This window comes from Argentina anserina, chromosome 5 (assembly GCF_933775445.1).
Source record: "Argentina anserina chromosome 5, drPotAnse1.1, whole genome shotgun sequence".
NCBI classification, from domain to species: domain Eukaryota; kingdom Viridiplantae; phylum Streptophyta; class Magnoliopsida; order Rosales; family Rosaceae; genus Argentina; species Argentina anserina.
In genome coordinates this window covers 7,696,714-7,708,814 of record NC_065876.1, presented here as the reverse complement: position 1 = coordinate 7,708,814, position 12,101 = coordinate 7,696,714, and the positions used below count along the sequence as shown (strand labels likewise).

The window sequence follows — 12,101 nt, the reverse complement described above, 5'->3', positions numbered from 1 at the left end:
TCAATAGTTCCCAAGCTTTGTATTGGCCAATGCTGGGCTGGGTCTGGATTAGTGATTTTGTAACATTATCTTTGGCTTCTTTGATTCGTGTGCCTCTTGAGATGGGCCGAAACCTTTTTAAGGTTTCCCATCATCAGAATGTAGTCCCAAAATTTGATCAAAACACCCCATTCCAGTCAGATTGGTGTAGTCTGAATAGAATTCTGTCGACTTGGTGAAAAGAATGTGAAAATAGGGCACTTCATTCTAGTGGAGAGCAAGTAAGGAAGCTTGGTTTGAGGGGAATGTCTTCAGACTCATACCATCATGTAAATGGTAAAAATTAAAGGATAAAAATACAAATACACGACGTGTTCCAGATAAGAATAGATATAACGGTTAATATTGGACTTGTACAGTTGCACACTTGCACATATACTGGCATGTATACAAAAATTTCATGATTTGAGTTTCAGCGAAATGAGACTAGATATATTCTAATTAAGCATCGGTCTTGTAAGTTCTGCTTATAGTTTTACTTGGAGGATTGTTTATGACTTTTACATAGGCAGAAATGTCTGCATTGTCCACGAGTTGATCTCCTAAAAAGCCTATAGCAACTATCCCAAAGTTTTCTGCATTTTTCAGAGTAAGTTTTTCAGTGTTAACCAAATCTTTGCAAAGATATGTTTTTTCATCTGAGTAGTCAATTTATTAATAGCAGCAGACACACTGAATTTTTGGGTGAAGATATAGACACATCCCTTTGGTCACTTTCGATATTGCCATATTGGCCAAAGTTTGTAGTCAAGTGAACTCAGAATTTTAAAATTTTCAGTGACCACCAACTTTCATTTTTTGAGTAATACCACCAACTTTCATAGGGTCAGTTCAAAAAGGGTCAAAATAGCAAATGAGTTTGGAAACTGACACTTGTCTTATTATCAAAATGCATGCCTAAATTTTAGAGGATTATTAAATACCTAGCTTCTTGAATCTTGACTACTTGCATTATAATACACACTCATTGCAACCATTTTTATCCAGGTAATTATGAACTCAAAGTCTCAAAGTGAATAATTTGACCCAAAAGCTCCTAGGTGTTCTTTTTGAGGGATCCTATTTATTCATCTTGAGACTATGTATTGTATTTTTTTCGTCTTCATTATTGAATAGTTTCCCATATTGTAGTAGGGTTGGTTGAGTTATATGATTTAACTAATGATGAAAGGGGTACGACCATATGATCTAGCCAATTTCTACAATTTCAAACAACTGAGAGAAGAGACATTCATAATTTGCAATCTTGAACATTACTCATCCTTTAAGATACCTTCTCAATTATTTCTTGAAATGCTCATTGAGGCATGAATGTGTTGAATAAGCGATGGCCACCTAGGGCTATGGCGTTGTTTAATTGTAAACTGCAAAAGGAACACAGCTAGCATCTTCCATATTGTGAGAATCATTATACTGTGCATGTGTCCAAGTGCACTCTTATCTTGCATTTGTAACTTTTGTTTGTAATTTGATGTGCATTGAGCCTATTTCAGTTGCAGACAAAATAAACTACATTTGCTCATCCATAATGTTCTATAACAGAAGTTACAAAACAAATCAAACTTGTAGTAATCTACTAATCCTTTTCTAACTCTGGATCGGAGTATTCCCGGCATCTAGGCCGGCCCTCTTTCCGGTAACGACTTGCTGCCTCTAAAAGCACCAGTTCTCTGCAACGTGACCGCGACCGGGGTGATTTTACCTTGGCAGTTTTCTATTTAATTGCAACGTTAAAGTTGATATATACTACACACATTAATCCACCAAGCTGTAGACTGCATCTTCTTGGGACGGTTGTGATCAGATCGATCAACCAGGGTCTGCACATTACTTGAATCAGCATTTCATCATTTTGACATCATATTCTGATATTTTCCAAAGTTGCTGTCTAATTAGTTGGGTGTGTATCCATCACTATGTTGCTCAAAAGTGGACAAGTGTATATTGGTTGGGAGTTGATTGGACAAAACTTAGGATGGGGGTGATTGGTGACAAATTGAATTCCCAATGCCCCACTCAACTCTCAATTTGCCGGAATAATCCATGGAAGACTCTACAGTTGGATTAGTGCTACACAACATTGCTCTTTTGATAGAATCGACCCAATATCTTCAATGCACATCGAGGATAGCAACAACAATGTAGAGAGTTAGTAAGAACTTAAAGAAACTGAGTATGAGCCTATGAGGGTGACACATCCAGATTCGAATATGGCTAGCACTGAATTGCAGTTTACATGTAGATTGATTCCTGGTGACTAAAAAGCCTTTTGAGTTAAGTCATTTAGAGTATTCTAACTTAATAAATCAATATTTCTAAAAAGTCTGATATGCGGCTCGATAATATTTTTGTTGTTTATGATACTAAGCATTGAATAGTGTAATACAATACTCAACTACTCATGCCTACATACTTGTGCTGTGTAAACACAAGCTGTCTACAATCTGTGGGGGCAATTTGGATGGGGTGGGTGGTTCTGGATTTGTATTCAACACCATTTCAAACATTTTGTTTAAGCTCCCATCCTCTCATTTATACCCTCAAGTGTAAGTATATGTTGCAACCTAAGCCACCGATTGAATGGAAAATGATGAGGTTGAAGAGATCAGAGCCGTTCAGTTGTGTGTGGTAGCATCACATGGAAGCATGTGCTCATAACAAGTACCAAAAGAGTGTTTTGGACTGATGTTGAAAGGACCAAATCTAATTTGATTTCAAGTCAACTGAAGAGTCCTTTGGTGGATAGAGATATATGTTTATCTTACTCCATTAATGTCATTCATGGAGCAAAGAGATACTCTAACCTGTGAGCTACTTACATGGAAATAGTGGTGCGCAAGTTTTCAATCTGAAGAAACCTTCCATTGTTCAACAACCCATAAAACCACATAGCAAATTTAGTTGGGAGGGTTGATGAGAAAGAAGGCTAAATTTATGGCACAAAAAAGATTGATGGTAAGAAAATATCATGCATTCAATCAAAGTGGAATTGTACCGTTAATAGAATATGATGATTAGATGGGGAGTGAAATTTGTACCATAAATTACAATCCACGCAATTCAACTCATATTTTACTTATAGAAATGACATAAATATCTCTATATTTTCTCTTTAAATTATCCTTGTTGGGACATGTTGCACTAGGGATGGGCACGGGACGGGATGAGATGGGACGAGGCTCATCCCACGTCTCATCCCATTATTTTGAATCGGGATGGAACGAGAGTTTTTAAGAATGCATCACACTCGGGATTAATCCCGGTTGGGACGGGACGGGACAAATCCCACATTCCTATGAAGTTAAATAAAAACCTATATTTTTACTTTTTCATTAACAAAGTAACATTCAATAATGAAATTTTAACAAAAAAATGCATATTATGTTCAAAATATTATAATTTACCATTATTATTTTGAGTTGATATAATTTTGGAGTTATTAAGAACATAAATTAGTTTCATTTTGATACAAATATATAAGAATTTTTAAGTCTTCATTAAAGGTGGGACGAGACGGGACGAAACGAGATATAAATTATTTGTCCCACGTCCTATCCCACTATTATGAAACGGGACGGGACATACGTTTTTAGACATCTGTCCCGTCCCTATGAATTTCGGGACGGGATCGAGACGAGATCGGGATGTCCGTTTTTTATGCCCACCCCTATGTTGCATATTTCTATTTTGAAAAGTGAGGTAGAGGTGTTTGGATTGTAATCTAGGGTGTGTAAATTTCACTATCCATCATCAATTGATTGTAATGTTTTATTTAATATAAATTAAGTTAGTTGATGTCATCAATAAAGTTATGAACTTATGATACAATAATTGTATCGTGTTACATGAGAATAGGACATTATGTAGTATGTGTTGTGGCATTAAAGAATATAACAAGAAAAAATGCAGACAAAGGAATGGCCAACAATCTCCCTAAAACTCAGAATCGATCGATAATTAACCTTTCATTTTCGTTGATTTGAACAAAAAAACAATAATTATCATTGATCTCACAAAGATTTGGATTTGTATGACTCCATAAGAATGTTGGTCATACGATAGTTGGTAACATACTGTAGTTCTTCTGAATCAGGTAGCCAAGTTGCCAAATCTAGCACACCACATCAGAGGCCATGCATGTTTTGGAACTATGTGTGTGCACTTGTACCATGCTATGCCCGACATTGATAATGAGATCAACAGATATTTTTTCTTTCATCGAATTAGCAATGAACCTAACCCTGTTCTCATCAAGGAGTCCGGCCAGTACATTTTTGTTTGCAAGAGAAAAACTTAGTTGGAGATTCTTTCTTATGTTTTTGTATGTTAGGTAATGAAATGAGTGATAATTTTATTCAGCTCGTGTACCGAAATTTCTATGTCGGTTCCTCCCTTATTACGGAAAAGAAGAAACATTTGTAATCAAGTTTTATAGCAATGATTAAACAGTAGTTAACCATAATTGACGATCATAATATATAACCGTAATCTAGAAATTACCGTAAGTAAGGATAAAATCAAAAGTCATTTGAATTTGGCATGCAAAGAAATTTAAAAGCTCAAAGTTTCTAAAATCGAGAAAAATAATGTTTTGAAAATGATGAGTTCAGCTGCAGCCAAGTATCCTATCGATTCTTCTATCATCCACCAAAGATGAAAACAAAGAAGAGAAAAAAATTATTCTAATCTTGTGCATTTCGGGTTTCAAGAGCTTATAAATCATGGAAAATCAATAGACTCCGTAAACTTCTGATCTAGGGTGAAAGACCTTGAAGAAAAAACTAACAAAATCTTCAAAACTAGGAACTTATTTTCACAACACCAAAAACCAAGTGAATCCTCAGAACAAGATCTAAGCTATGATTTACACAATGTTGTCCGAATACAAATCCCCTTGAGTTTCAGGGTCCCTAAAAGATTTGAAAACACCAACACGAGACACAGTGTAACCAAAATCCAATCCAAAGAGTTAAAATTGTGAACCCAAACCCCCAAAAAAGCCAGTGGATTTTTCTGCAAAAATAGAAATTTTACAGAGAGCAATGAAAGGGGAACATGGAGCCTACTAGTCAGATCTCTTCTTTGGGTCCCATCCCTTTTCCTCACTCCAACGGTGTTCCTTTCATTTCAGACCACTTCCTCAGTCTCTCAGACACACAGTGACTTTTAGAGGGGGAAACAAAGAGAGAGAGAGAGAGAGAGTCTCTGTGTGCTTCATCTCATTTCATTTGGTTTAGTTGGGCTTTGAGAAGTGTTCCCTTTTTCTCTCACACACAGTCGAGAGTCACCACTACTCAGATTTTTCATATCTCATTTTCCATTTTTTTTTCCTTTCCTTTTCTTTCTGGCTCCTCTCATTAGGTAAGCATTCATTTACTTTCACCCAAAAATCTTCACTTTGTCTCTCTGTTGAGAAAGAAAGAAAAAAAAAAATCAGCTGCCACCCAAATAGTATATGGTCTTGAATGCCAATAATTTCGATTGCATCATCTCAAAGCTTTCACCTTTGAATGTAAAAACTTGACCTTTTGAGTTAAAAGATACTTTCTTTCCCTGTTTTTGCCTTTTGGGTGTTTGAAAATTCATATATAGTTTCTCCTTTCTGTGTAGGCTTTGGTTACTTCTCATTGCACAGATTTGTGTGAACTTTCTGTGGATACTCTCTCCTTCATTCAACAAACTGGGTTTGTTTGATTTGAACCCAATACAAGGATTCTCTCTGGCTTCATGGCTTAAATTTGAAATCCTGGTAAGTAATCAAATTTGATTTTGCAAAAGGAAATCTTTTTGCTGTTCCATTCCTAATTGTTCTGTTTGGAAAAGGGTTCTTTTGGAGCCTCTATTCTGTATCAAGCAGTTGCATTTGGATCTACAGTGCCTAAAAGACCAGGCTTTGTTAATGTTCTTGTACTTTGTTTCTTCGATTTTGGGAAGTGGATCTCTGTGTGTTTAGATGAATATAGAGTGTTTCAGTTTGGTTACATATGGTTTATGGCAGCAGAAGGGTAAGTGTTTTGAAGTTTTGGCTGGAAGTAAATATATATTTCTGCCTATTTAGTATTGACATTTGTTCTTGGGTGCTATTATATGACTTGGATATACTTCACAATAGTTTAGAATATGGTGACCAGTTGATTACTTAATTTTTTGATATACAGTTGAGTACTTAGTTTGGGAATTGTTATAACTAAGCATAAATTGTTCAAATAGTTCTACTCTTTGTGTTATTGTGAAGTTCTATTGTTCAACTAGTTGTTTTCTTTTACTGTCAAATAAGGACTGTTGGTTTCCAGTGTTATAGTTCAATGCACTAGAACCAACATATGGAAAAGAGTGTTCAATTTTGTTGGCGTTTTAGAGTTCTTTTCGATGAGGTTTAGAGTTAGGCAACTTATTAATGCCATGCCTTCCATTTTCAGAGACGCGTTTTATAGCCTATGGTGATGCACTGGATTTGATTTATTTGGGAAGTAGGACGCTTATAGATATGGATATTGGAGAAGATAGCTCCAGGTCCTGTTCATTACGGGCCGCGACTTTAAGGAATATGTCATCTTCATCTTCAGCCTTCTTTTCGGCAAATCAGTCGCCATTCTTCTCTCCAAGATCACCATCATGTCAAGCACTGTCTGAATCCACAAGATCTGAGGCTCGATGTGACAGCATTGGTTTAAGTACAGATCCCTTTAGCTCCAGCTCTGGAGTTCCAGATGTTGAATCTCTAACAAATGTCAGATATGCATTGGCAAGCATGTCACCAGCACCAGTTGCTTCTGTTTCAGGCAATTATCAAAAGTTTGACCGCGCATCTTCCTCAACTGACATTTCTAATAGCATCCTATTTAATCACAACCATGTTCAGGGCCATGATTATTCCGGTCTTGGAGAAAGGCAGAAAAGGCATAACAGAAGCTATGGACCCTCATATACACCAGGTCCGTTTTCAGTGACCTCTAACAGACTGAGGAGCTGTGATGTCTTCATAGGTTTGCATGGCCGTAAACGTTCATTGCTTAAATTTGTTAATTGGCTTCGAGTTGAATTGGAAGTTCAAGGGATGAGTTGCTTTGTATCTGACAGATCTCTATGTAGGAACTCTCGCAAGCGTGCAATTGTTGAGAGGGCCATGGATGTTTCTTCTTATGGCATTGTTATCCTTACAAAGAAGTCATTCAGAAATCCATACACCATTGAGGAACTGAGATATTTTTCTAGCCAGAAGAACTTGGTCCCCATATTCTTTGACTTGAGTCCTGGTGATTGCCTTGTGAGGGATATAGTTGAGAGGAGAGGAGAGCTATGGGAGAAAAATGGGGGAGAGTTATGGGTTTTGTATGGAGGGCTTGAAAAGGAGTGGAAAGAAGCCGTTCATAGCCTCTCTCGGGTTGACGAGTGGAAATTAGAAGCTCAGGATGGTAATTGGAGAGATTGTATATTAAGGGCTGTGACATTGTTAGCAATTAGATTAGGGCGGAGGAGTGTGGTAGATAGGTTGACCAAGTGGAGAGAGCAGGTGGAGAAAGATGAGTTCCCCTTCCCTCGAAATGAGAATTTTGTTGGTAGGAAGAAGGAGCTGTCAGAGCTGGAATTCATTCTTTTTGGTGATCTCACAGGAGATGCAGAAAGAGATTATTTCGAGCTCAAGGCTAGACCTAGGCGAAAAAACTTGACAATTGGGTGGGGTAAGAGCAGTTCATATGATGAGAGGCGGAGGGAAAGGAAATTGGAAATTAATAGCAGAAAAGGAAAAGAACCGGTTGCATGGAAGGAGTCAGAAAACGAAATTGAGATACAAGGCACCGAGCTTCCTCAAAGACAACACCAATCAAAGCACAGAGGTGGTGGAAGAAATGGTAGAAGAAGAAGATCAACGAAGATTGTGTACGGGAAGGGGATTGCTTGTGTGTCTGGTGACTCCGGAATTGGCAAGACAGAGCTTCTTCTTGAATTTGCTTACAGATATCACCAGAGGTACAAAATGGTTTTGTGGATCGGAGGGGAAAGCAGATATATTAGACAGAACTATCTGAATCTATGGTCATTTCTTGAAGTGGATGTAGGGGTTGAAAATTGCACAGACACAAGCAGGATTAAAAGCTTTGAAGAGCAGGAAGAGGCAGCCATATCTAGAGTTCGCAGACAGCTCATGAGAAACATACCATTTTTGGTAGTGATTGATAACTTGGAAAGTGAAAAGGATTGGTGGGATCACAAACTTGTTATGGATCTTCTTCCCCGTTTTGGCGGTGAGACACACATAATAATATCCACTCGCCTTCCTTCGTTGATGAACTTGGAGCCATTGAAACTTCCATACTTATCTGGGGCTGAGGCAATGACACTGATGAAGGGAAGTGAAAGAGAATACACAAATGCAGAAGAAGATGATTTACGGACTATTGAGGAGAAATTGGGACGCTCAACGTTAGGACTTGCAATTGTTGGTTCAATATTGTCTGAGCTACCCATAACTCCTTGTAAACTATTGGAGACCACCAGTAGAATGCCCTTAAAAGATTGGTCATGGAGTGGTAGGGAAACTCAATTTCTGAGAAGAAACACTTTCCTTCTCCAACTCTTCGAGGTGTGTTTCTCAATTTTTGATCATGCAGATGGACCAAGAAGCTTGGCGACCAGAATAGTCCAGGCAAGTAGTTGGTTTGCACCAACTTCAATTCCAGTTACGTTATTGGCTCCAGCTGCTCACAAGATACCGGAAAAGCACCAAGCCACTTGGTTATGGAGACGGTTGGTGCATTCTTTAACTTGTGGTTTTACTTCATCATACACCAAAAGATCAGAAGCCGAAGCAACTTCCATGTTGTTAAGGTTCAGCATTGCCAGAAGCAGTACCAAACCTGACCATATCCATATCCATGAACTAGTCAGGCTATATGCTCACAAGAGAGGAGTCACCGGAGTCTCACAAGCCATGGTTCAATCTGTCATCAGCCGCGGATCAATAACGCAACACTCAGAGCATCTGTGGGCTGCATGTTTCTTGATATTTGGTTTTAGCCATGACCTTAAAGTCGTTGAGATTAAGGTGCCGGATCTATTGTACCTTGTCAAAGAAGTTGTCTTGCCTCTTGCAATCCGAACCTTCATCACATTCTCTCGTTGCAAGGCCGCTCTAGAACTCCTCCGCCTATGCACTAATGCACTGGAAGAAGCAGGAGAAGCATTGCAAGCCCCTGTTGAGAAATGGCTGGTGAAATCACTTTGTTGGCGGCCTATCCAGACCACTGCTCAGTTAAATCCTTACCTTTGGCATGAGGTTGCACTGTCAAGAGCCACATTGCTAGAAACCAGGGCAAAGCTAATGCTAAGAGGGGGACAGTTCGACATAAGTGACGACCTCATTAGGAAAGCCATTTTCATCAGAAGCTCAATTTCTGGTGACGATCACCCAGACACCATTGCTGCGTCAGAAACTCTTACCAAAATCACCAGGCTTCTTGCAAATGTTCAAATTCATACTTCTTCATAGTTTCCCCCATATTTTTTTCTCTGTAAGCAAATTTACTCTAGAATTTATACAAAAGTCTGAAATAAAACAGTTGTATACCATCCATTGGGAGTTTTTCCCCGGCAACGGCGCCAAAATTGATATGGTCAAAATAGCTTCACAATTAACCCTGCAAAAGATTGTCAATTATAGTATAGAATAAGCAAAGATCGTTCGATGTCAGAAACTGAGGGTACTTAATTCGCACACAAAAAGAAAATAATTAAACTAAACTAACTAGATCGATGAATTGGGAGTTTATGATTATAATGAGATGAAATAAAAGTACAACGATAAACAATTCAAAATAGACTCGATAAAGATCATATGGAGATGAGGTTAGGGAGTCAGTTGTCCACCACCAATTATAATTGAACACACCAAGCAACTTAATTCTTTTACTATGCCGTGAGAAAGAAACAAATCAAGAACAAACCATGAATGCACTGCATAAATTCTTACTACGTCCCTTGAGTTATTTAAGACCGTGAAACACATTTTTCGTTAAAAACATTCTAAGCATGCAATCTCAAAACACTTAGTGAAACGCACATAAACAAGTATATTAGATGGATGCATAGATCATTAAAAAGAACATGTGGAAGTTTGAATGGTTATAGAGTCCAAACTAGTGTAGAAGCTATCTAGCATGCAACCCTAACTATTTGATTTTTGACTATTGTACTATAGCCTTTACTACTTATGACAAAGGAAATAAAACAATTAGGTTTGTTTAACCTAAGTCTAGCACCGATTACAAACAAATATTCTAAGCTGGCCTACAGAGAACATAAGCATGCAAAAGTTATCTATAAATCGAAAAACAAATAATCAATCACACTGTTAGCATAAAAAAAGTATGAGTAAATACTTATGACACCTTATACTTTAGGTGTAAAAACAGTTTTGTCCTTCTACTTTCAAATTTAATCTGTATATCTTTTAACTATTATTTTTAATAGTTTTGTCCTTCTACTTTCAAATTTAATATGTATATTCTTTAACTCTTATTTTTTAACAGTTTTGTCCATTTCGTTAGTTGACCGTAAAAAAATTCCGTTAAACCGTTAAAATGTCTATAATACCCCCAATTCAAATCAGATTTTTCTTTCTTTCTTTTCTTATGCCTTTTTTTTTCTCTTTTGGTTTTTCTTTTTGTTTTTCTTGTTTTTAAATTTAATTCATCATATGTGCTATCAAATATATATAATTATAATTAACACAAATTATCAAATTAATTGTAAACAAGAGAATGATGATCTTGCTCCCTATCAAGTTATCTGTAATTTTGTTGAACGCTTGCGAGAACTTGGAGCAGATGTAAAACAAGTAAAATAGAATGGCTCTCCTCATGTATGTGTTCTTCAAAACACAAACCTAGAGCGAATGATAGTGAATGCATTGCTTGAAAACCTTATTACTAGTAATTGCACTATGTTTCCAATTATAATCTAATCATTGTCGTACGACAAGATGTTTAGTTCTAAGCATTACTTTTTAACATTTTTGCTTCCTTTGGTCAGAGCACTCAAGCCCATTGTTGGAAATTTTGTTAATTTGCTTGTGCAGTAAGAGGAGAATTAATGACAATTTCTTAACATCAAGTTGGAAATAAATAATTTGAAACTATTTTTACATCAAAGTATGGTTATGATAGTATAAGTCTTTCTTGTCTTAGCATTGTAGAAAATAATCAAAATATGTTTGTAGAGCATCATATAACTGGATTTGAGTATTGGCACTCACATGTCATTTTAGCCATTTATCTAATTGATTATAAGATGTTTATAATTAATTTAATAATTTATGTTGATTAAAATTATATATATTTGATAGCACATATAATGAATTAAATTTAAAAACAAGAAAAACAAAAAGAAAAACCAAAAGAGAAAATAAAAAAGTCATAAGAAAAGAAAGAAAGAAAATCTGATTTGAATTGGGGGTATTCTAGACATTTTAACGGCTTAACGGAATTTTTTGACAGTAAACTAACAGAATAGACAAAACTGTTAAAAAATAAGAGTTAAAAGATATACATATTAAATTTGAAAGTAAAATGACACAACTGTTTTTACACCTAAAGTATAAGGTATCATAAATATTTAATCCATAAAAATAATTAGGCTATCTTACAAACGCGTTCAACATAACTGAGGCTTCTAACCTAGCCCCTAACACAAAAGATTTAACTACTCATAGTTGTAAAAACTACACAAAGTAAAATCAACAATTAGAAGCCTTGATGAAATATGGAGGTGAGCTCGAGAGGATGTGGACTCATCCTTGAGGAGATTGATAATGAATTCGAGCAGTTAAATGGTGAATCCGAGAGGATGTTGTGATGATTGATGATATATGATGTCTTGGTCTCTATACCATCCATTGTGCTATACCAGCTTACGAAAGAGATTCCATTTTCACTTTCCTGATTATATTTCTGAATTTTTCCTAGCCAAGAAAAAACGATACTCTTTAAGGTAGAAGTAGAACCCGGTCCTATTTTCAATGATGCAAGAAGATGAACAATTGGTCCGAACCCTGACATTATACT

The 12,101-nt window shown here is 36.6% G+C and overlaps 2 protein-coding genes across 3 annotated transcripts in view; both read left to right on the top strand.

The window, feature by feature from the left end:
• The window catches only part of LOC126796014 (elongation factor 1-alpha-like), a 136,886-nt gene that overhangs the window by 98,942 nt on the left and 25,843 nt on the right, over window positions 1-12,101 (top strand). Inside the window, exon 1 of one of the 2 annotated variants that reach the window (XM_050522757.1) lies at window positions 240-249. The exons of the other annotated variant lie outside the window; for it this stretch is intronic. The gene's annotated coding sequence lies outside the window, so the exon portion shown is untranslated. Of the gene's footprint in view, window positions 1-239; window positions 250-12,101 lie in introns of those variants that run through there. 2 annotated transcript variants of the gene reach the window in all.
• LOC126795999 (uncharacterized) lies at window positions 5,381-9,606 on the top strand. The gene is made up of 3 exons (XM_050522737.1): window positions 5,381-5,400; window positions 5,650-5,788; window positions 6,459-9,606. The coding sequence occupies exon 3, from the start codon at window positions 6,527-6,529 to the stop codon at window positions 9,527-9,529; it is 3,003 nt and encodes a 1,000-aa protein (XP_050378694.1). The 5' UTR covers window positions 5,381-5,400; window positions 5,650-5,788; window positions 6,459-6,526; the 3' UTR covers window positions 9,530-9,606.

Coding starts and splice junctions, on each gene's coding strand:
- LOC126795999 (XM_050522737.1), top strand. CDS start 6,527: ATGGATATTGGAGAAGATAGCTCCAGGTCCTGTTCATTACGGGCCGCG.